Source organism: Thermobia domestica, chromosome 2, assembly GCF_964235325.1.
Source record: "Thermobia domestica chromosome 2, izTheDome1.hap1.1, whole genome shotgun sequence".
Taxonomy (NCBI): Eukaryota; Metazoa; Arthropoda; class Insecta; order Zygentoma; family Lepismatidae; genus Thermobia; species Thermobia domestica.
The window spans coordinates 130,710,135-130,734,030 of NC_137455.1; the positions used below are offsets into that span (position 1 = coordinate 130,710,135).

General features: G+C 35.1%; 1 protein-coding gene across 1 annotated transcript in view; it reads right to left on the bottom strand.

The window, feature by feature from the left end:
- Positions 1-23,896, bottom strand: part of kon (chondroitin sulfate proteoglycan 4-like protein) — a 181,938-nt gene that overhangs the window by 111,068 nt on the left and 46,974 nt on the right. The window contains exons 3-4 of the mRNA XM_081749757.1: positions 23,084-23,226; positions 21,666-21,971 (exon numbers count right to left, since the gene is read on the bottom strand). Coding sequence (XP_081605883.1) covers positions 21,666-21,971; positions 23,084-23,226 — 449 coding nt within the window. The remainder of the gene's footprint in view (positions 1-21,665; positions 21,972-23,083; positions 23,227-23,896) is intronic.

The window sequence follows — 23,896 nt, forward strand, 5'->3', positions numbered from 1 at the left end:
AATGGTACCCATAACGTAATAGAATTTGTTGCATTTCTTATTGTCTTCAACGTACACTTATTGTCTTCAAGGAATTAATAATGCGGTGTTGTAGAGTTGGCAATTTTTATATTAATATGTCCATATTTCCGAATCTCTAAGTTAGAAACATAACATTCGGTATTTGGACTTCTAATTTTATGTAACTTGACACGTGTTTGAGTCTTTTGTAATATTTCATCCGGAAGAAAAATGGAAAGAAAAAGAGTGAAAATTACAATTAATACAATAATAGTTAACAACCTTGAATAAAAAAAAACCCTGCTGAAGTTGTAGGTAAGTTAGAGATATAAATGGTTACCACTAATGGAAATAACCTGTTCAGGTCTTTATTTAGAGAACAAAATTTGGCATTTGGAATTCTCATTTAAAATAATAAGACAAGCGTTTCAGCACTTCTGACGTTTCACCTAGAAGGAAAGTAAAGATAGAGAGAAAGAACAAGGCGTGAGATTACAATTATTACAATACAGAGTTCACAACTCGCGATCTGTTAAGGATTTATGTCTTTGTTACTTTGTGGACATAAGGATGATTATTCAGTTGTTTATTCATAAATACATGTAGTAGATCCCGTAGAACAATTAAGAACATTAACTATTCTGAAACATAATTTGCACGGAGATTTTCAGAATTTTGTTACAAATTTTATAGTGAGAGTTGTGTTTGTTTAAATTTAACTTTACTCACATTATTGCCGTATCAGAGACTTAATGGAATTGTCTAACAAATTTGGTTCAGTCCGAGAAGTGGTAGCTATTGTCGGAGTTTACGTTTGTATACAGTTAAGGCTAGGATCATTTATCTACAAAATATCATTTTAGACATATATTCTACCGCAATTCTATCGAATTTCAAGTTTCGTTTCCTATTTCAACTATCTAAAAGATAAAGATTTTGTATCCCAAGGAAACTACTACTTAAATAACATGGGAATTTCTTCATTCTTCTTTAGACTCCTTAAAAATTAAAAATATTCACTTTTGGCAATTTTCCTGTCGGTTAGTCCCGGAAGGCTACAATCATGCCAAGTTTCGTCATTCTAATCCTAAATGAAGTGCCTAAACATTTTGGGGTATAGAAGACGTCCCATACAAATAACATGGGAAAGATTTTTCAGTTCCCCATAAAACCACTCTAAAGTTGGAAAATTTTATTTTTGGCTATTCACTTGGGTAACGCTATCAAAAACGAACAAGCATACCGAGTTTCAAGTTTGTATTCCAAGTCCAACTACCTAAAATATGATATTATATGTCTAAAAAAAGGGCCATTTAAATAACAGGGTAATTTCTTCATCTCCCTTTTAGATCCTCTAAAACTTAAAATTATTCACTTTTGACAATTTTCCTGAGGGTTAGTCTCGAAAGGCTACAATCATGTAAAATTTAATCATTGTAGCCCTACAGAAAGTGCCCAATAATTTTGGGGTGTAAAAGGTGTCCCATATATAAATAACATGGCAAAGTTTTTTTTTTTTTTTAGTTCCCGTAACACCACTCAAAATTTGAAAATTTTTATTTTTACTGATTTACTTACGTAAAGCTAACGAAAACGGACAAGCATATCGAATTTCAAGTTTTTATTTTAATTCCAAGTACCTAAAACATGAGATTATAGGTTAAAAAAAGACCCATTGAAATAACATGGGGAATATTTAATCCCCCCTTTATACCACCTAAAAGTTAAAAATATTCACTTTTGGTAATTTTCCTGCCGGTTAGGCCTGGAAAGCTACAATAAGGCCAAATTTCAACTTTCCACGTCAACCGGAAGTACTCCTTTAATTTATGTCAGTTCATGTAGTTTTATATTTAGTTAGGATTAGGATGGGCATATCTCAGAATTGATATTTGGACTTGAAAACAAGAACAATTAAAACGTGTTTCAGCATTTTTTGAATTTTTTCCCTGGAAGAGAATAAAAGAGGTGAGAAGAAAGAAGAATGGGTGTTTCAATTACTATAAAAGGATATCCACATCTCGAAATCCCTTAAGGTTAGAGACATGGAATTTGATGTTTGGACTTTTCATTTAAAATAATTAAACATATGTTTGAGTGTGTTTGGATGTGTGACCTCTAATGGAAGAAAAAAAAAAGGTGATGAGATGCTTGTTCAAGACCCCATATGTGGCTGTCGAATTTAATGCTAGACTTTGAGTTCAGACGAAAGACACAGAAAGAATTGGATTTGATTTCAAGTTTAGCGTCCCTTTCAGCAGCGAGTCAGTATAAGACGTGGACCTACAAGTTAACGTGGGATTCGAACCACATGAGCTCCCACCGGGAATCAGATCCGGGTCTCCAACGCCAAAAGTGCGTACACTAATCGTTCAGCCACGAAGGAGCTCAGTCCATAAGAAAGAACGCGAAAATTTGCCAGCAGTAACATGCAGAGACATTTGCTAGTCATATATATATGTTTCTACAGTTAGCTTCAAATATTCAAAGGGACCATTTAAGATTAATTTTTAATCAAACTTCTTTGGAAAAAAAAATAATACCACAAGTATGTTTGTATTTTTATATTATTATTATTTCCTGTATTTTTACATAGCTTGGGAGAAGCAACGTATTTTCAGTTCGTTTCGAGAAACTAATATTTATATAGTGTTTGTTAAATATTTACATTATTAGATGTGTATTTTATATTATTTTCAACGTTTACATTATTAACATTTTCTCAAAGGAAACGAAATGAAGTAAGGCAAATATGCTTATGTAAAAACAGAAAATTCAAGTTAAAATAAACAAAAACTGAATTTAGCAAGCACTGCAACAAAAATAATGAATGTTATGGACTAGAAAAGAAATCTTTTGTATTACTACGGTATACTGTATTTCTACAAACGAAAAGCAAGCTCGATGTTCTGGCAAAAGTAACTAATTAATTTTAGCGCCTTTGTTTCTGAAATGACCAAAGGAACACATTATTCTATGATTGTAATAAAAATAGTTTAGTATTAGAAATCCAATATATTATGAAACGCTCTCTAAACCACCCCACCCGTAAGTAATATGTTCCAATTCATTATTTATTTTAAACTAGCTGAAATGCCCGTTCTTTGCATGGGAAGAATATGTTTATGCAAAGTTTTTAACGCATTCATCCCTTAGGACAATATGTATTTCAATGAAAGTGTCATGATTTAAAAAAAACCGTTATGTCACCCCTTTCCACCCTACCCATCATTCCTTCTCTCCCTCTCTTTCGTGCCGATGAACTTGGACTTAATGTCACATCGGCAATGTTAATATTCTCCTTAGCGACCCCGGTAACTATTGAATGGAAACTAATATCGGCCATTTTCGGTTATTTTTATGTGTTACTCCATCCCCCTCGTCCACCATCCCTTCTCGATCTCCCGCCCATGCCGAAATTGGTTGAATTTGGACTTACGTTGCATCGGTAGTGTTACTATTCTTCTCAGTGATCCCTGAAACTATTGAATGAAAACTAAATCGGACGGTTTCGATTATTTTTTACATGTTACCCTATCCCTCTCAGTCTATGCCGATGGGGATGAATTTCACCTAAATGGCATCGGAAGTGTAATTGTTCATGTCAGCGACCCCGAAAACTATCAATTGGACGTTAATATGGGTAGTTTTGCATTATTTCCATATGTAACACCTTCCCGCCCTTGCCCCTATCCCAATAGAGAATGGCTTTGGACTTAAATGGTATCTGGAGTCTCACTATTCATCTTATAGACACCAGAACCTACGGATTGCACACTAATATGAGTCTATTCGATTCTTTTCATTTCTTACCCTTTATCCCACCTCTCACCTCCCCATGATGAAATGCAAATATATAATCATAAAATTACAAGTAGTATTGTATTACTATTAACAGTACGCGTGTCATTGCTAAGGGTATGTGTGTCGCTGCTAGAAGCATGTGTGTCATTGCTAGGAATATGTGTCACTGTTAGCAGTATGTGCGTCACTTTTAGGAGTACGTGTATCAGTGCTAGAAGTATATGTGCGACTGTTAGAAGCATGTGTATCGCTGCTAGAAGTGTATGTGTTACTGTCAGGAGCATGTGTGTTACTGTCAAGAGTATGTGTGTCACTGCTAGGAATATGTATGCCGCTGTTAGCAGAAGAGAGAGAATAATATTGATACCGTTTCTATTTACTATTAGCAGTATGCGTATTTATTAAATATACAGGACGTAAACAATCTATTAATGCTTTTTTTTTTAAAAAAAAAAAAAAAAAGCTATCATTATTATTACCTACGAGCGACATACCTTCTAGTAGCATAACAATTCGTTTTCGCAAACTTTCTTGAAAACAATCAAAGAGAATTCATCCCAGAACAGAGGCGGATCCAGGGAGGGCGATCGGGGCAATTGCCCCCCCCCCCAGAAGAGAAAACTTTCTTATTTTACGAGGGTAAATCAACTGAAAACCATAAAAGTAGAAATAAAAATCCGCATATGGCGCCAGTGAGCTGTAAGTTGGCATGCCTGTTTACGATAGTATGCCGGATGTCTCCTAGGTGGCAGCAGCTGGCAGATGCACAAACACCGGCGCAACAACAGTTCCAAAATGGCAGCCCCACTAGCCACATGCACCAGCGAGGAGCAGCGTTCTGTGATTCGGTTTTAGCGAAGTGAAGGTGTGAAACCGATTGACATTTTTAGGCGAATGAAGGTTCAGTATGGAGATGCGTGTTTGTCACAGCCACAAATCTATGAATGGTGCCGGAAATTTGCAAATGGTGTTACGTCTGTGGCCGATGCTCCACGCCCCGGCCAGGCTCGGCGCGTAGTGACTCCAGAGACCATTGCAGCCGTTGATTTCCGAGCGATTTCCATCTGTTTGGTCCGCTCAAAGAAGCAATGGGCGGCAGGAAGTTTCACTCCGATGAAGAGGTACACAACGCGGTGCACGAGTGGTTGCGCCGTCGCCCAAAAGACTTTTTTTTTTCTGCAGGTATTCAGGCTCTTCCGAAGCGCTGGCAGACTTGCATTGAACGAGAAGAGGACTATGTTGAAAAGTGATTTACTTCTGTACCCTGTGTGACCAATAAATAATATTTAAAAAAATAATTATGGTTTTCATTTTATTCGACTCCCCCTCGTATTAAATATATATAAATAAAACCCATTGCACAATTTGGAGCTCTTAAATGTAGCTCTAAGTAGCAGTATTACAACCCACCGCTCCCCCAGAAGTCCGAAGTTTGACCTGAATCCGCCCCTGCGCCTAGAGCATGTTGTTCAGGTCTTATATTAGCTATTAATTGATATGTCTCATCGTTGGACTATATATTACGGTTAAACAAAAACTAAAGTACTGGGTCCTGCTTGCATAATAATAATAATAATAATAATAATAATAATAATAATAATAATAATAATAATAATAATAATAATAATAATAATAATAATAATAATAATAACTTCACAAGGGTATCCTTCGGTATCAGTTTCAACTTAATATGTTGCGTGGTTATCGCAGAGCATTCATTTTTAGATTTACAAAAATATATTTGTCGACTTTCTCGAAATCTACGCATGAGAAGAATATGCATGTATCCATATCGTTATGTACGGCTCAATGAAATTTATCTTTTTTGCTTTTTTATTCGGACACTGTTCGTTAATCTTAATAGTGTTATACAGTTGCTGACTAAAATATGTAAAAAAAAAAAAAAAAAAAAAAAAAAAAAAAAAAGAAAGCAATTAGTTGTACTTAAGGATATGACAAGAAGTAAATGAGTACCTTAGCAACATTTAATGCCCGAAAAGTCCTCAACTTAAGAAAAAAAAATCGAGTATTTCGTGCAGTATGCAATGCCAATTACGTTCAAAATCTCTTTGCCAAATGACACAGAAGAAAGAATAAAAGACTGGCTTTTAAGAAATCAGTGAATTTCCCCTCTTGTGTTCTTGTTCTTGCATTCATTTTGCTCCACTATTCTTTTATGGTCTTTGGAGTTACGAGACCTTTAACGACGTGTAGAAAACTCAAGACAACCTTAGGATTACTTTCGCAGGCACTATGCCAAACGTCTTTTTAGAGAATTGATCAAAGACTTGGGAGTTCTTTGGTTTTTTGGTGTGTTAGCACTTTGATGACTCCGTAGTATTTTCCTGTGTTCAAGTACCTCGTCCCTCACAAGGCATTTTCACACTTCAGCAAACATCTCTTCCAACACTCTGTTAACATTGATTTGTATTTTCAAAATATCGTTCATTTAACCAATTTTATCATAGGAAATGTGTATATTTTAATATAACGATAAATGTGTGATCAGTAAGCAAAATATATTTCAATTTTCCTATGAACGTTTAATTATTTTAATAATAATATTTTTTATTTTTTTAAAGTGCTTTTATAAAAAGAGTTTTTGTGGGATACAATGAAAAAATGAGACTAAAACTTAAAGCATTGGTAGCTTTTCCCAAAGTTTTCTATGTACTTATATACATGAATATACATCAGATGGTTAATCAGGCAGTGCCATTCCCAGCGCCCAGGGCGAGAGCACACGACGGCGTCCCCTACATATGAGTGAGCAACGAAGCGCCACCATGGTTGGCGCGAAGCGTAAGAAAATTTTCAAAAAATAAACCCTGCTTTTCCTTTAATTTGTGCACTTTTTATTACATATTTCCTTCCATTTTATATGTATCTTTTCTTTCTTCCTCTCGAATTTTGCGCCCCTTACTTCGGCGTCCGGGGCCGTCGCCCCGCTCGCCCTCTCCCACGGCACTCTAATCAGGCAATACCTAAAACGAATATATGATAGAAATGTATACTTATTAGTAACTATTTGAAATATATAATTATTAGTAACTATTATAAAGTATTAGTAACTATTGTGTCATACATTGTAGTAATTTGCTTTATAATTGTGTCATCCGATAAACACTAAACAAAATGTTTCCTAGAATCGTGCATGATTGTTTTTTAGTAGTTTTATTAATAGATTGCTATTGGTCGCAAGTTAACACTGCGAGCAAGAAAATGGATACTGTAATGACGAATAGGCCTATTTATTTATTTATTGAACAAATTCAAACATACAGCAAAATATTGCCATTTTACACAGGGAAATGTTAAATAGGAAAAAATACAAATAAAGTATCAACAACAATAACAATGCAGTATCAACAAAGAGTGTAAAAGTAATATTACTTGGCGAACACGCGTTTAATTACTGTATCAAACACCAGGTAGCTCGAAAAATGTCACATCTGTTGGAAGATTATTATGATGTTTCAGTACTGTATAATTGCCAACGTGGTGCTGGCAAGAGAGAATAGGTGGGTATTCCGAGTTTTGCTGGAAGGGACACTTAAAAGATAGTTCTTGAAGTAGGGTTTCCAATCTTAAGTTCCCATTAACTACCTTATGAAAAAAATCAGGTCAAAGATATGTCCGTATACTCGCGGCGTCTGGATATTAAGATGTCACAGTGCATAATTCAGTAAATCGGGAAAGAAGATCCAACATGCGCATTGATTTCTTGACTATTGAGAAGATGTGGTCAAAGAACATGAGTTTCGAGTCAAAGATGACACCAAGATTATTACGACTAGCAAAGTGTGTTACAGGGGAACCGTTAATATGGTATTCGGAGGGAACAAGAGACTTTTTCAGAGTAATGGTAATAAACCCCTACTGTTACATTTCATGCGGTTAAGTTTCAATTGTTAAACTTCACACCAGGCTATAAGGTAATTTATGTCTTCCTCTAGGGCCATCGCGTCATGGAAACACGATATTTCTCTGTATGACATCAACAAAGAGTACAAGGCAAACTAGGATTCTCTGACAAGTGTGATGAGAGGTTGTCCATATAAAGGACAAATCAGGGTGCGAATTAGGCGATTTTTCCAGGCGGGGATAAAGTAAAAAAGAAAATACCCTGTTTAAACCAACTTTCTATAATCGCGCCAACTCTGCTGACAATAATGATTGAACTTAACACACTTGGCTTAGGTTTTGGGGAAAAGTACACCATTATTATACCGTTTTTATCCCAACCTACAGCAACAGATCTCACTAACATTTCTTTTTCAAAAAAACACACACGCAACTCCCAACACACACGTAATCTAACCAAAATACTTTTTTACAATGAATTTTCTATTAACAACTTTCAAATGGATTTACATTTAGTACATTGAATTGAAGAATTTGAATGATGTAAGAAATATAACTGAGGGTAGGAGGGGAAAATAGCATCTTCCATTGGAAATTTCTTTCTGCCTTTCATCCAGAGATAAAAGTTTTCCAGAGGGGGATTTCCCCCCTATCCCTTGCCGTAATTCGCACCCTGGGACAAATAGTAGGGGCCCAAGTACACTCCCCCGAAGTACACCCGAGATCACAGGTTGAGGGGTTGAAGTCGCCCCTGAAAGAACAACTTTCTGTTTACGGTCCTTCAAGTAGCTGGTGATTAAAGAGAGAAATTTACCATTTACATTAAATCTATAAGAAAGCTTGTGGAAAAGATGAATGTGATTGACAGAATCAAGAGCTTTGGAGAGATCAAAATAGATAACATCTAATTGAGTATTATTAATTCATACATTTAACTGCATAGGAAAGAAGAGTACTAAAGTTTTTGAGACTTAAGCTTTTCGCTAGAAAGCCGTACCGAGAAGTGTGAATGTAAGGTGACATTTCGCAGATAATAGAAGTTAAAGAAAGAAGAGATATTGGTCTATAGAAGGATACCTGATATTTAATGCCTGATTTATATTGTAAGGATCCCCAGTCACAACTAAGCACATACTCATAGACGACACGTGCTAATATTTACAAATAAGCAGACGATACACTAAAGAGGAAAACATGAAGAAAACCGAAAGGAGACGGACTACACGAAGGAAACCGAAAGAAGACGAGCCACCCGAAAAGGACACCTAAAAGAGGGATCACGGAGGTACCAGGCATCAGTCTGACCGTTGATTACATAACCAACACCTGCTCCGAGGTCGCTTTGGACTAGGAGTACACCTTTACCTTAACCCGAGGTCATTTTAGACTAGGGATCCTCACCATAATCTAAACTTCGCGAAGCTGCTTTGGGCTGACGGGGTTTTCCTGCAAGATTCACCAACACCCTACAGGTGCTTCGAAGACTACTTTGAGTGAAGGGGCTCCCTGCAAAACACCATTCTCCTTTACCCAGCTCAATTAGAAAGAAGATGTTAGTAGAGTTATCTTTGAAATTCAAAGATATTTTTGTATTTAGTATTTTGTAATAAAATTGGTGAAGGGGAAACACATTCGGACCGTTATTTGTCTCTACCTACAAAACATTTCAATATATTGGGGTCACGTAAGCTAGTTTCCAGCTGGTGGGATAATACCCTTCCCTGAAGCATCTATTCAATAAAATAGATAGAGGAACCGATATATTTAGTAGTATACTTTGTTAATATATATAACAACAGCCTCTTGTAACCATAACTCAATTATCAGCGATTCGATGGGCATAACAGGGGAACTTCTAAGAACTAAAAGTTCCAAAACTCACTCAGTGAAACGGCAACGCACATTAACATATAAATTCTAAGCAATTGGGAGTTGAATCTTGAACTACGAGAAGTAAATAAATAAGATAATAAAATTATGCTATATATAAACATACAAGCACACAGAACAATATAAAAGAAACTTAAAAGAATCTTTAAGATTCAGACAGAAAATGTAATTTTAAAAATAAGAACCAGGCTAAGATGATATCATAAAATCTACTTTGAAGAAGTTGACGTAGTACACGTATAATTTTAATAACCATAAAAGTGAACATCACAAAAGCTCAAGGATTATTGAGTATGACAATACAAGTTCATGAATTTAGCAGTTAAATATATGGAAACAGAAGACAATTGGAAAGAATAGATTCTGCTAACAGAAGCCGCCGAAAAACACAGCAGAAACGCTCATTCTGACCATAACTTGGTTTTATATCACACAACACAAAGAAACAAAAAAAATTTTAAAGTGATTTTTTCATCCGACTGTGATTCATTGAACACCGATTCGTTCAAAATCACTACAATCCTCTTTCTCAGCACTATATATGCCCATGTTCCTTTTTTAAAACTTTTATTCTTTGAATGTGTGTGTGTGTGTGTGTGTGTTTCCATGCTGTCTCTTCAAAAAAATGCACTGATGTTTGATTTACGTCCATACATCAAGGTTTATATACAGCCGCCGGAAAGCAATTTGACAACATCGCATCAACTATTTATGATGTCATACGCAGGATGTTGGATAATGTATCCCGCATTGAAGTGAAATGGGAGGAAAAGCAAATGTTTATTTTTTGTTTCCTTTTTATTTTTTGTTTTACTGGAAATAAATTTTACTGTGGTTGCTAGTTTTTTTTCTCTCTCTCTTCGTCGTCGCGTAATATTTTTCTAGACTATAAAATGGCTCAGTCTGGACTTCCTTTTTTTAATAAAAAAGAGGGTAGAAGGGAAGGGTCAACGCGACATAATTGTTTTAGGTATTACGTTGTCCTTTCCAGTTTCGAAGAACATTTATATCCATCTGTCGGAGCCAATGTCAGACTTGAGTTGTATATTTAAATGTCGCTACATTGATATATTCTTTTTATTATTAAACAAAGATTTTCATGTAAAGAATATGGATTTCTAGATTAATTTATGTTCCAAATGATAGTCCAAATTATGAAGCGCTTGGTTCTTGAAATAATTACTTTAATATTCCGCAATTTATTCCCTGTTTGCACGCAAAAGGTGGTGGCACGAGTAGTGAATTGACAAAGCAACAGGAAACGGAACTTCCCGAGAAGATTCACAGTTGGACAATGCTGTCTCCTACAAGCAGTCATAATGTGGAATCAGACCAAAGACCCTTCTTACCAGAAGTGTCAGTTTTGCTATTGACAATGTTAGGCAGGACCGTGAGTTTGTCCCAAGAAGGACCAGTAGCAAATTCGGCGACTTCGAAACGAAAGAACTAAATTTCGTACTGAAAATTAATTTAATTTTCGACTCATGTCCCCTTTAAGATTGATACATTTTGTTCAACGTTTGTCCCAACCTTTTTATGCCTTCTAAAAAAATAAATCTGTGAAATAGGAGTTTGCGTCAATCATTATCTCCTCATCGGACACAAATCTTCCATCGATCCAAGTCTTCAGGTTTCTGACGACAAAAATATCGGAGGGGATAATACTGAGGAAAGAGTGGATGAAGTAGCAGTTCGTAGTACAATTCGACAGTTATAGCTATGGCAATAGCAGAGGAGTGGCCAGAAGTATTGCCGTAATTAAGTAGATCTTCTTTCGTTAAATGGGGCCACTTTTTTCATAACTTCTTTCTGAAAACGATCTAATAAGGATATAGTAATAGTTTTACCCTTTTCTAGTGGTCAATGGAAACGACGCAGTGGGGGAACAGATTATTCTGTTGAAATCTATTGCTTTCAGTGTTAGTAGGTTTGTAGTAGGTAGTAATGTATGCCAGTTTTAACAACAGCTACATAACGCCCCAAAAAGTCACTTGGGTTGCGTTTCTACATGTCAAAACACTGTCTCCAAATATTCATGGTATGAATCACATTGTAATTATTTATGACTCAAGTTAATTATTTTTGGGACAGTGTAACAGTATAAAAAGGTTATACCAGGAACAGTATAACAAGACAATTCTTTTATGAGAGAACAGTTGCCATGTGATCTCATATATAGTTTCATTTCAGCCACAAATGTCCTCTAAGAAGTCCGACGTTGTTCTTTAAGGCATCTGTTAGGTTGACAACAATATCCCAATCAAATGCAGACTACGATGCAGAATTGACAACAAATTGACCACATGCACTTAATATTTTACTGGAAGGAAAGTGCCTCAAAGGGTTTTACTTACTCGCTTTCCGAGGTTAAAAAAAAGTTCCAGATTTCTTTTCAGAAGTTAGATCATCAGAAAGAATGAACTTTTTCAGTACCCTGTTTTCCGCCCTTCTCTCTGTTTCCGATTGTTACAAGCTCAAATAATGGGATCATGAAACTATCTAATGTTTCAGCATTGACCAAGATACATATATTCGCCACATCATCGTATTTTTTTATTGAAATGGTGGAAGAAAAGTAATGCCTTATTTAAAATGTTTAAATAAATTCCACTGCATTATTCTAATTATAAATATGGAGAAAGAAGCCCAGCGAAGTTCAATATGCTCGTAGCACTAAATCAGCTTGATTTAAAGATAAAAGTTATCTACGACTTTTTCCTGATGCAATTACTTCAATACTGTGTAATTATTTCGTGCATGTGCAAGTGACGAGTGGAAATCGCATGACAATTTCGACCTTGGATATTCTGTTCTGCGCTGCGCCTGTGAGGAGAGTAATACAGGAAATTATGCGCCTGACAAGTTAGACAACCCAAATAACACCCTTGTTCCACGGGTTAGTCTTACAAAATGGAGAAGTTCTCACTCAAACAAAATTACTGTTTGTAAATTTCGGAAGAAAAAAAAACGACTTATTAGCACGATATTTGATTTTAAAATAAAGTATTATTATTAACGATAACAACAAAATGAAAGAATATTTGCATAAATCATTAAGAAGATTTATTCACAGAGTTTTAACGTTTTTGTAGGAACTGTGGTCAGAAGTATGACGCTCATTTCTAGTGTAAGAGTACCCTGGTTCGATTCCAAGCAATGTGAGTTTCTGGTCGATAGTATCATGTCCAATGGTTTTCTTGAAGATCTCCTGTTTCCTCCCACATTCTCATTCCACCAATTATTTAATAATCGTCGTCTCCTCTAGCCTATAGAACATAACCATGAACTCTTAAATTTAAAAAATGCATTTTAAACTCATTTTTGAAGTAAGAAAGACAGTTTTTAAGAACTGCTTTAAACAGCAATAATAATGCAGTGCATATCCAGTCCTACTACTTTTCAATCTGATTATATAAATTTTACCAATTTATAAAAGCTCTTTTGAATTAAAGAAATTTCATATTTTAAAATACTATCTTTACAAACTACTTCGCGCAACGTAATTTTTTAAACATAAAATTGCCATGAATGTTAGTTGTTCTGCCTGTTTCATTTGCACAAATATAAAATCCGGTTAGATTTTTAACTTGCGCCTAGTTAATTATAATTGCAAATGGGAACCTACTAGGAAACGTGATCACTAGAAAGAGATGAGAGCAAGAGAAATCTCTTCAAATGTTCTTATGGGAATTTCCAAACTAATAATAAGAAAAAAGAAGTTCAACTGTTATATCAGCAGCAAAGCCACTTTCCATTGAAATTCAAAGAGTATTTTATTGTTGAATATCTCAGGTGATGGTAATTCGCTGATTAAAGCAAAGTAAATTAGAAAAAAATATACCATGAAGTGTGGCATCAAACTAAAAATTACAAATATTTTTCAGTAGTCTTTTTATGTGATAATGTCAAAAATTCCGGATAATTGTAGCATCATTTATAAAGATTGAGACTCTGTTCCATTGACTTTCTGTTTGTAATATACTGCCTGCCTAAAAGTCACACACCCAACTACGTACGTAACTGACATGTATCTACTGCCTGCCTGAAAGTCATAGATACAGCTACCTAAGTAACTGACAGCTAATACGTTCACCGAATTTGGCTCAAAATTTTCCATCCTTAGCTGTCGCAACTTAAATTTTCTAGACGTTTCGTTAGATACTTCACTTGCATGTCTAGATTATACGTATATACTGTTAACTTCTTGATCATTTCCTTCTTCTTACGTTTATGTGATGTTAGTATTCGCGTGAAGAACGTTATCTATCAGCCCCGAGACAGCCGGATTTAGAATTTATACAAGTATATAGCTATCTTGAAGAGAAGCTCGCAGGAAAATACGCGCAATTAAGTAGAGCTCAATAATCATCTAATATACTACAGTTACATTGATAAAACATTATTCTTAAGAGTTGAGCAAAGATCACAAGGTTTTGATTGGTTGGTTGTTTTTTTGTTTACGGCCTTTATCAACAGCGAGGGTACACATCTACTGTTTAGAAACGGGATCTGAAACACTATAGCGCGTTCAATGCCCTCCCACCGCACAGGGAACCGAACTCTGAACATCATATGTCACAGACGCACGTGTTAGCCACTATAGACCATGAAATAAGAAAAAAATTAGGTTTTCTTCTGAATTCCTCAAAAGTGTTTTTTTTTTCTCAATATGGGGTTGCATATCATCAATCCATAAACTCCTTGAATACAATTCATTTGTACTATAATTATATTCCCTGCTATTCTACAGAGATGTACAACCGGGTATAAAACCAACTAAATAAAATAAGACATATGACAGGAAATACAATAATATTTTCCTTTCCCACAAAACCTTCAAAATGGAAATTATTTATGTTCAGTTTTGAAACAACGAACGCTTCAATTTAAACAAAAACTGTTTTATATCGCACATAATCAATTGAAACCTTTTTCATGATCCTTGCTTGTTTATAAACTAACTACATCAATTAGCCTACCTACTGTAACCTAAGCCACAAGGTGACCCGAAAAAATGCATCCTCGCAATGATAATAAAAATAAAAATATACAAAAGATAGTCGTTTGGGGCAAAACATTCTCGTCAATAATACAATAGCGCTATGCACCTAACACACACACACACACACACACACACACACATACACACTCTCTCTCTCTCTCTTCTCCCCGCTTCGCCACCGCAGAAACTTGTTAACTGTAACTGTGGCAATTTTGGTATGAGGTATTCTTGTGCGTCATTTCCTCTGGTAATATAGTACATAATGAAAATATTTTGTTAATGAAATTCCGCGGGAATAGCTCTTTTGTGTAAACCTTAAAAAAAAGAAAAAGAAAAGAAAACAAGGAAAGAAGAACTGATCATATTTGATTATGAACATGAACCTCTGTTGAGATAAACGACATTGTCTCCCAACACTCGATAATTCTCCGGACATAAAAAAAAAAATTAAATCAGTTTACAAAATTACTTCATTTTATAGTGCAATTATTATGATGAGCACACTTGTATCAAAGTCCTCGCAGAGCAACCTAGAGACACATATTCCTGATAATTTAAAGTGATAGAAGTACCTTGATTCTCATAAAAAGATATACTATTTATATAATATTTAATATTTGAATGTATGGGATAATTTTGATTGATTAATTGGTTTGTTTACTGGGGACTACAATTTGGACGCTATTTGTCAACGTCACAGAAAAAGTCCAATGGTCGATACATACTTCTCATAAAAGGAATCTTAAAATAAAAACAATGATTTAAAAAATGAGATTTCAAATATATATCAAATATAAGATCAATGATATAATAAATTCTGATAAAGACAGAAGAGACGAACACGTGAAATATGGAGTATGGATAACCACCGATAGTTACCGCATCTCTTAAGATATTAACGGATTAAGACCATTAGCGAACCCGGCCGAGATAATTGTTTCAGCCATATGTTGTAAACAAAAACATCAATATCAACAGAATTTAACAATTTGTTGAGATATAGGCTATTGATAGCAACCGTTAAAGTCCCCGTTATCTATTAATATATTAACCGATTCACTTCGTTAATGAACTCAGTGGTCCACCAATCTTCTCTAAAACCAGAAGTTAAGAATTTGCTTATTTGTATGGGACATGGGCTATAAATAACCACCACTGATAAAGTCGCCGTTTTAAATTACGGATTAACTCCATTAATAAATTTGGTCGAGGCAATCATTCTAGCTATCTGTAGCAAAAAATAGAATTGAAGAATTCGGTTACATTTGTAAGTTATGGGCTATAATTAGTCCCTGTTAAAGTCGCCGTTATCCGTCAGTATATTAACGAATTGATTCCATTAACGAAATAATTGTCCACCAATCTGCTACAAAACTAGAATTTAAAAATTTGCTTATTTGAGTGGGATATCGGCTATAGGTAGCCACCGTTTAAGTTGCCATTATCCATTAATCTTGTAACGGATTGACTCCATTAAGAAACTCGACCGAGATAATGGCACTAGCTATCAATTGCAAAATGCAAAACTCAAAATTTCTCTTACATATATGGGACATGGGCTATAGATATCAACCGTTAAAGTTGGTATTATCCGTTAATATATTAACGGATTGACAGCCACCGTTACATTCCTAGTTATCCTTTAATGTGTTAACGGATTGACTCCATTAACGAACTCGGCCGACCTAATCGCTCTAGCTATTTATTGCAAAAAAAGAAAATTCAAAATTCATGTACATGTATGGAATATGGGATTCAGTAGCTACCGTTAAATTCGCCGTTATTCGATCATGTGTTAACGGATTTACTCCATTGACGAACTTGGCGGAGAGAATGTTTCTAGTTTTCTACTGTTAAAAACAACAAAAAAAAGTATCGCTTACATGCATGGGATATGGGCTATTAATAACCACCGTTAATATGTTAGCGGATTGATTCCATTAACGAACTCGATCGATATTTTCTCTAGCTATCTACTGAAAAAAAAAGAGAAGTCAAGAATTCGCTTATACGTATGGGATGTGAGCTATAGAAAGCCACCGTTATCGTTTAAGATGTTAACTCATTGACTCCACTAACGAACTCGGTTCTAGCAATCTGCTGAAAATAAATAAATAAAACAGAATTAAAAACTTGCATCTGTTTAAGAGTTCTCGTTCGGAGTATCTGACGGATGTACTAACAACACAATCTTGTTATGTATGTGATCCTAATAACACAGAAGACCTATATAAATAAAATAAAACAGAGATCGTGAAAAAAAGCTAAAAGCATAATTCAACTAGTAAATACTAGAAGCAGTAAAAAAAAAAGTTCTCGGAATTCTGTTGTAGCTCTTTATTACCACAATATAAGTATACATTTACTTAATCGCCCTCAAAGTTGGCACCTTCGAAATACACACACACTTGATTCACCCCTTCTGTGATTGGTGGAAACATCTTCCGAAGTTTAGTTGTAGTGTTAGTTTTCATCTTTTCTACGTTGGCGAAACGGGAAAGGCCTTCTTTTAGCTTTGGAAATAGCCGACGGTGCTAAACTGTCTTTAAGGGTATCAAACTCTCTGAGTCAGATTTTCCCCAATTTGCACATGCATTTAATGTTTACGCGTTGCTCAAACTATGAAATTGCCCTGACTTATCACTACACACTCCTTCACTCAGCTACACTAGTCGTACACAGCCTGTTACTACCTGTTAACACTTGCCAACTTCATAATTAAGCAACCTAAGGACTGTGCCATACAAGATTCATTATGATTGCATCACAAATGCCAAAAACTATAACAACATTCCGGGAACTTTTTGGCTGCCCCTCGTATATATGTTGAAACCAAGTATGGTATAATATATAGAATGTGCCCATACTGCAAAAAGTCATGAAGCCATACTTCACAGTTTTGCGACGTTCTCTCTGCCATTTTTGTGGGCCCAATTTACAATCGTAGTTCCGTAAGTTAAGGTTAAAAGCTGCAATATAGTACGTACTCGTTCTTGAAAATTAAGCAAACAATCGTAAGTGAGAGTGATCACGAAACTATTATTTTATTTTTTTTAAGTAATTGAGCTTAATGAGCCTGAGTTCTAGAAGAAGCAGTCCCAGATATAAGTAATGAATTCGAGCTTCATTGAAGCTAATGACTTCAGGCTCGAAATACATTTTTAAGAGCAAGTCCAACTGAGTGTAGTGAGCGCGAATCGCGTTGAGGGTAGTGACCCCGAACACAATTGAAGAAAGTGGACCAAAGTTCGAGCATATTTGTGATTAGCGAGAGTTATAAATTTGTATTTTAAAAAAATCAGTCAGTTTATTATATTTATGAATAGCGCTATAGTAGCTCCCCTGGCGTTCAATTTTGGAAATGGTCTGTTCGTTTGGAGTTTCTCCTGACGATTAAGTTAGTTACTCTTTCGAAACTAAACTGGTTGAATGTTGACAAATTTAAGTAACAAAATTAACACTTGAAAGAAATTACGCGGAAAGTGGTATGAAAAATGGCAGGCTGGTTATTATACTGGTATTATTTGAGATGCAAATAAGTAAATTAGTGAGTGTAATGTTTAATATTATTCTAAAATATGATTGGGTATGGCTTGTTTCATAGATGTATGTTCACTGATGGATTGTATTTGACTACAAGAATTGTAGACCATACTGCTTTAAATTCAGTTGAGTTATTTGATAGATCCTATTTACTGTCGTTATACAGATTACATATTATAAACTATTACATTTACACTTCCTTGTTATATTTGTACTTCTTTATATTTATATAAAGTTGTTGTCTGTGTTTGAAAAGGAGAACTCTGTTTCATAATAATTCAAGATTTTTTTTTTTTTTTTTTTTTTTTTTTTTTTACAAAACTGCTTTATGTACGTATACGTTACTGAGAGGCGTTCGATAAGGAAGGTTTCAATGTGTTTTATTTGGGATTGTTACCTTTAACATCTTGTCCACAAGGCATATATCCCAAAATACTTACCCATATGCACTTAAAACTTTGATTTAAAAGCACAATTTTTTCTCCCTTGTCCTATTAAAATGAAATTTGGGGCATAGGCTACACTCAGGTTGCTCCAGATTCTTATTGAATATCGAAAATATATACGTCTTAAAGACCATGCATATTCCTATCGGTATTGGTCTCTCATATTTCAGCATATGCCAATACTTTGAAAAATGCTTCTGTGGGGGGAAAAATCCCAGTATACCGCAAACAGCTATCCTGTCTTCCAATAAAGAAAACGAACAACAAAACGAAAAAATAATGTTGTTTCGTGGTGTTTTGAAAATTACGGGTCATGATAGAAGTTTGTGGAAGGAGAGAGAGAGAAAAAAAGACGGTGGGCACTGAGTAAGAGAAGATTGAGTTTCCTGCTGCATGGAAAGGGGGTTAAATTGAGTGGTCGTGGCGACCGTGGGGCCACAGCCGTGTTAGTAACTCTGATGGATGAACAAGGTCGGAGGCTTTGGAGGTTTCACTGGAGATGTTGGTAGCTAATCCGATAGCAAGGGGAAGAAGGCACAAGAGACGATGTGGGATGCGGCACATGTTTTTTTTTTTTTTTTTTGTTAAAGCGAGAGACCTGGGATCGATCCTGTCATTGGGAAGTGACCATCGGCATCCTTCATTTCACTCCGAACCTAGTTGAAGTCTGAAACTTTGGTGGCTGGGTTGGTTGTGTGTGTGAGTGTGCCGTGTGAACCATCTATCTTCCGGGTGCCTCTGCAAATCAATCAAGTATTTGGTAGCGGGCAGTTTGTGTGTGCTGCTGTGAAGGCGAGGGAGGTGTGGGTAGCTAGAGGGTCACAAAAGAAGAGGCACAGATCACAAGGAACTGAAGCCGGAGTTGCAAACTCTTTTGCAGAATACGTTGGCTACTTGAGGGAATTAAAACAACCAGGTATTTGGAAAGGTCATTCGCGTGATTCATCATCGGCTATCATCATCATAAAACCGAACTTTCTAAGCAAAACTTCAACTACACTTATATCTTTCTATCAAAGTTATCAATAATACTTAGACATGTCAAATAAATTTGAGAATCACTACTTTAAAGCTGCACTATTGGGTATTGCAACTCAATAAAACTTATATTTTAAAAAAAAGTACCCTTCTTTTTCGTTCGAAACGAACACAAATGCTTTGTTTCCACTTCTTCCCGAAATTATATCCCAAATTGGAAATTCTATTGAATGAGCTACAGTCTTTTACAACACTTTTATTATCAATCAAATATGTCCAAGTCACCATGTATGCTATTCAACTTCCACGCCATTATCTGCAGTATTTGTTACCATTTTCCATGGTGTTCAATTCTCGGATGTTTTTCCAGAGCTTACACTTTTGTATTCTATTTTCTCACATTTCGGCTAACCTTCGTGAACTTGCTTTTGAAAACATTAAAATTTTCATTTTAAACTATGAAACAGATTTGGCTTAGAAGGAAGGAGCAGTTTTATAATTCTCACTATTCTAGTCATCTCTCTTGTTAACTTCCATGCCGGTAATTACTTTGAGTCATGTTGCACGGTACTTGAGTATTAAACAGAAATCCAATAAAGATATTATATCAAATATGGCTTGTTTCTGAAAATGTCTGTTCATGTAGTCTCTAGTGGCTTCGAAATGTTATACTCCAGAATGAAGAATTTTCTATATATGTTTAATATATGAGTAAATGTAAAATTGAAAAATTGACGACTTATATGAATATGGTTAAAGCATACGAGATTTTTTTCTTTTGAAATGCATTGTATAAACTGCCTATAGAACGCCATTATTGCTAGATGAGTCCATAAAACTTTGTATTATTATTTATGGCTTATCCAAACAATTTTTTGCTTGGATATATACGTAACACTAATTTTTGAAGTTAATAAATAACTGTTTGCTGTCTTTAACTCTTTTGTTTGTTAAGCTGTACTAAATAGACCTGTCATGTGTGGATACATCAAGTAAACGAATATAAGGGGAAAATATGATTGTTACTATTGGAACGATATATTATATCTCAATCTACAGTATCTATCTGTCTAATATATATATATATATATATATATATATATATATATATATATATATATATATATATATATATATATATACTCTTTACGGAAAGAATAACCGAACAGAAATTTGAAATGCTATTACTTCACCTTTTTTTTGTGACGCTTTCAGCTTATTTTATAGTCTATGTTTGGTATCATTCTCTTTCTAATTTATTCAACCTTAATGTGTTAGGCTTAGAATTTCCAATTAAGTCATAGTTTTAAGAGGTTTATTGATTACATAACTTGAGGTTTATTGATCGTAAAAGCGAAGTATAAAAAACCTTATCTACTTTACTAATGTCTTTCACATATCAAATACTAGGGCTGAACTCGTTGAGCACCGTAGGTACTAGAGGATTAAGCTCCGCAGTATGTATGTATATGCGTTTCATACACTAAGCTTTAAAAAAATATTTTCGAAGTATAATGTATTTTCATAGTAAAATTATGATAATTAATACTGTTTTTTTTAAAAAAAAGAGTACATCTGACTATTTTAGGAATAAGGCAGGAATGTACGAAGCAGGTAGGAATATTACGAGTAAGTGTATTTAGAAATTTACTATGATTCTGAAATCTGTTTCATTCAAAATATTACATAAACAGCAAATTAATTTCTTAATCGTATTATTTATAATCTATAATATATTTAGTTCTATTTTAGTTTATATATAATTTGACAATCACGAAAGATACTTGATAATGACAGATCAATCGTTTCATATTTCGCTTAAATTTTTAAGCAAGCATTGTGATCAATGTGGGGAACTATCAAATACATATTTTTATTTCTTATACAAGTCTACATATTAGTAAAGATGCCTACTGATCTAGGAGAAATAAAATCAAATATTTGTAATGGTAAAATCAATTTTGTGAGATTTTATATTTAAGGTTAAGTCACGTAACGCTAAGAAACAAATTGGAGTAAATTTCTATCTATTTGTTTGGAAGCAAGACAGATGTGGAACACAACAGTATTAAGCTGGTAGTCTTAATAAAAGAAGGACGTCAATATAGAGGGAGAATAAACATGCAATGCATACGAACCTTGCCCCCGTTCTTGAAATGGCATTCGGCAGCGCCATAAATGCTCCATTCTCCACAAAGCTTATTTCTCTTTCGGGGCCAGCTTCGAATTCTTCTGCACAGCTCCACGTGACTCCGAGGACGTCCACTTTGCCTTGTCGCTCTCTCGCTCGTCGGAGGACGTTGACGCTGTTGTAGACGACATCCGCCATGCAGCCACGCATATACTCCAGATGGCCCAGGAACAGCTCGGAGAAGTCCCCTCTGCCTCCCACATATAAGCCATAGTGGATGTTAAGCTCGGAAAATTTGCCAGGAAGCTTCACACTAAAAGAAACCGAAAACAGAAAGTGTAATTGCTCAGAATGAATGTTTAGGAATAAAAGTTTTGGAAAATGGCAAGTATAATTCTAAAAATAGGTACCAAAATAAGTACTAACAAGGAAATGACATGAACCTGCCAACCAGACATCTGAATGAAACCTAATCCATTCGATAAACATAACACAGATATGTTCATGCACAAAAAATTAGGTGCCATGGACAATAGAGTCGATGCCATGGGACCTGGGGCCCATTAACCCTGTTAGTACAATGAAAATTGTAGACTTGCAGTGAAATAGCTATTGCATCAACACTTTCATTGGAAAGTCATGGTTTATAGTTCATTCTTTTTAGCATGAAACATGCTTTCCAGAGGTGGTATGTATTGGGGCCCCTAACGTACTTGAACTGGGAAAATTAGGAGAATGTCGGGAAAATTCCCTCCAGAAATTCCTCCCATCAACTTGGGACCCCTCTGGAGTGGTCCCGGGCAAAAATACACAATCTAAATGTACCTCAACAATAGTATAGGGGATAAGAAATGTGTCTACTAAGTTTTATATTGATAGATGGAATAGATATGAGAGAAAAGTTTGTATACCAATACACGCTTTCCCCTCATACCTATTCAGTCTTGCAATACAGAAAGTTCGTCAAGAAGAGGATTCAAGCTTCTACGCTCAAATCATTTCAGTTTCTAAGAAAACAACACAAAAGCCAAAATGCTATGGAGTTCGTGACGTAATTAGGTGACCTCGAGATCAACAAGACAAACATTTCTCTCTCCTTTTTTTCCGTTTTTTTTTTTCAACATCCGGAGCCACTATCTAACGTCTTGACAATTTATTTGTCTTTTTCATTTCTCAATGGTTCCTCTATTTCGCCACATAAACAGAGACACAGTCGTTCCTTGCTCTCACACACCACTACGCTTAACCTACTGTAAAATGTGTGTTGAGATTCAACCATTTAGCAATTACGTGAAAAGTGGTTCTCGCTGTTTATTTTAGGTTATTTCTCTCTCTCTCTCTATAGCGCTCTCGTTATCGCCTTATATTCTTTTTTCTTCTTTTCTTTTTTCAAAGGTTTTGATAGCCTCTTTGAAAGGTACTTACTTGATGACGTGTATAGTGTCTACTTGGAGCGTGATGTCTAAGTCCTTCCGCGTAATAACAACCTCATGCCACGTGAGGTCATCCAGCCGAAGTCCTATCGGAGAAGCGATCTCGGATTCACCCGCGCCGAGGTTTATGTGCACCTGAAATGATAGTTAAAGAACAAAAATTAAAATTCAATAATAATAATAATAATAATAATAATAATAATAATAATAATAATAATAATAATAATAATAATAATAATAATAATAATGACAATAATAATAAACATATTGCATAATGTAAGAAATGGTATACTACAAGGTTCGCCATTAGAACCCCGTCTCGTTTACAAATGATCTCTCAGAGAAAATAAAACATACTGAAGTATGCTTTCACATGTTGATAACATGTAATTGCTTATTCAGCTTTAAGTTCCATAGTTATGTTATGTAGGCTACAGGAGATGGTGATGATGAAAATGAATGAACAATAATGGTATGGAGAAAGTGGGAGGAAACAGAAGAACCCCGAGACAACTCACGCACGTTAGATTGTTCACAGTAAAGTCCACTTGGCACAAGGTACGCTCGAATCAAAGACTCATACACACCAGTGCTACCCGTGGCTCTGAGAAATTATTCAGATTAGCTCATAGTGAGTAATTATTACTTGCTAAAGAAGGATTAATACATAGTAATGCATAGTATAAGAGTAATTTATTAAAATATAGTGGCAAGAAACTAAAATTTTTGACACGCAAGTAAAATTCAATATTACGTCAGTAAATATGAGTATAAGATAGAGAAAATATACATTGTTAAGATTACA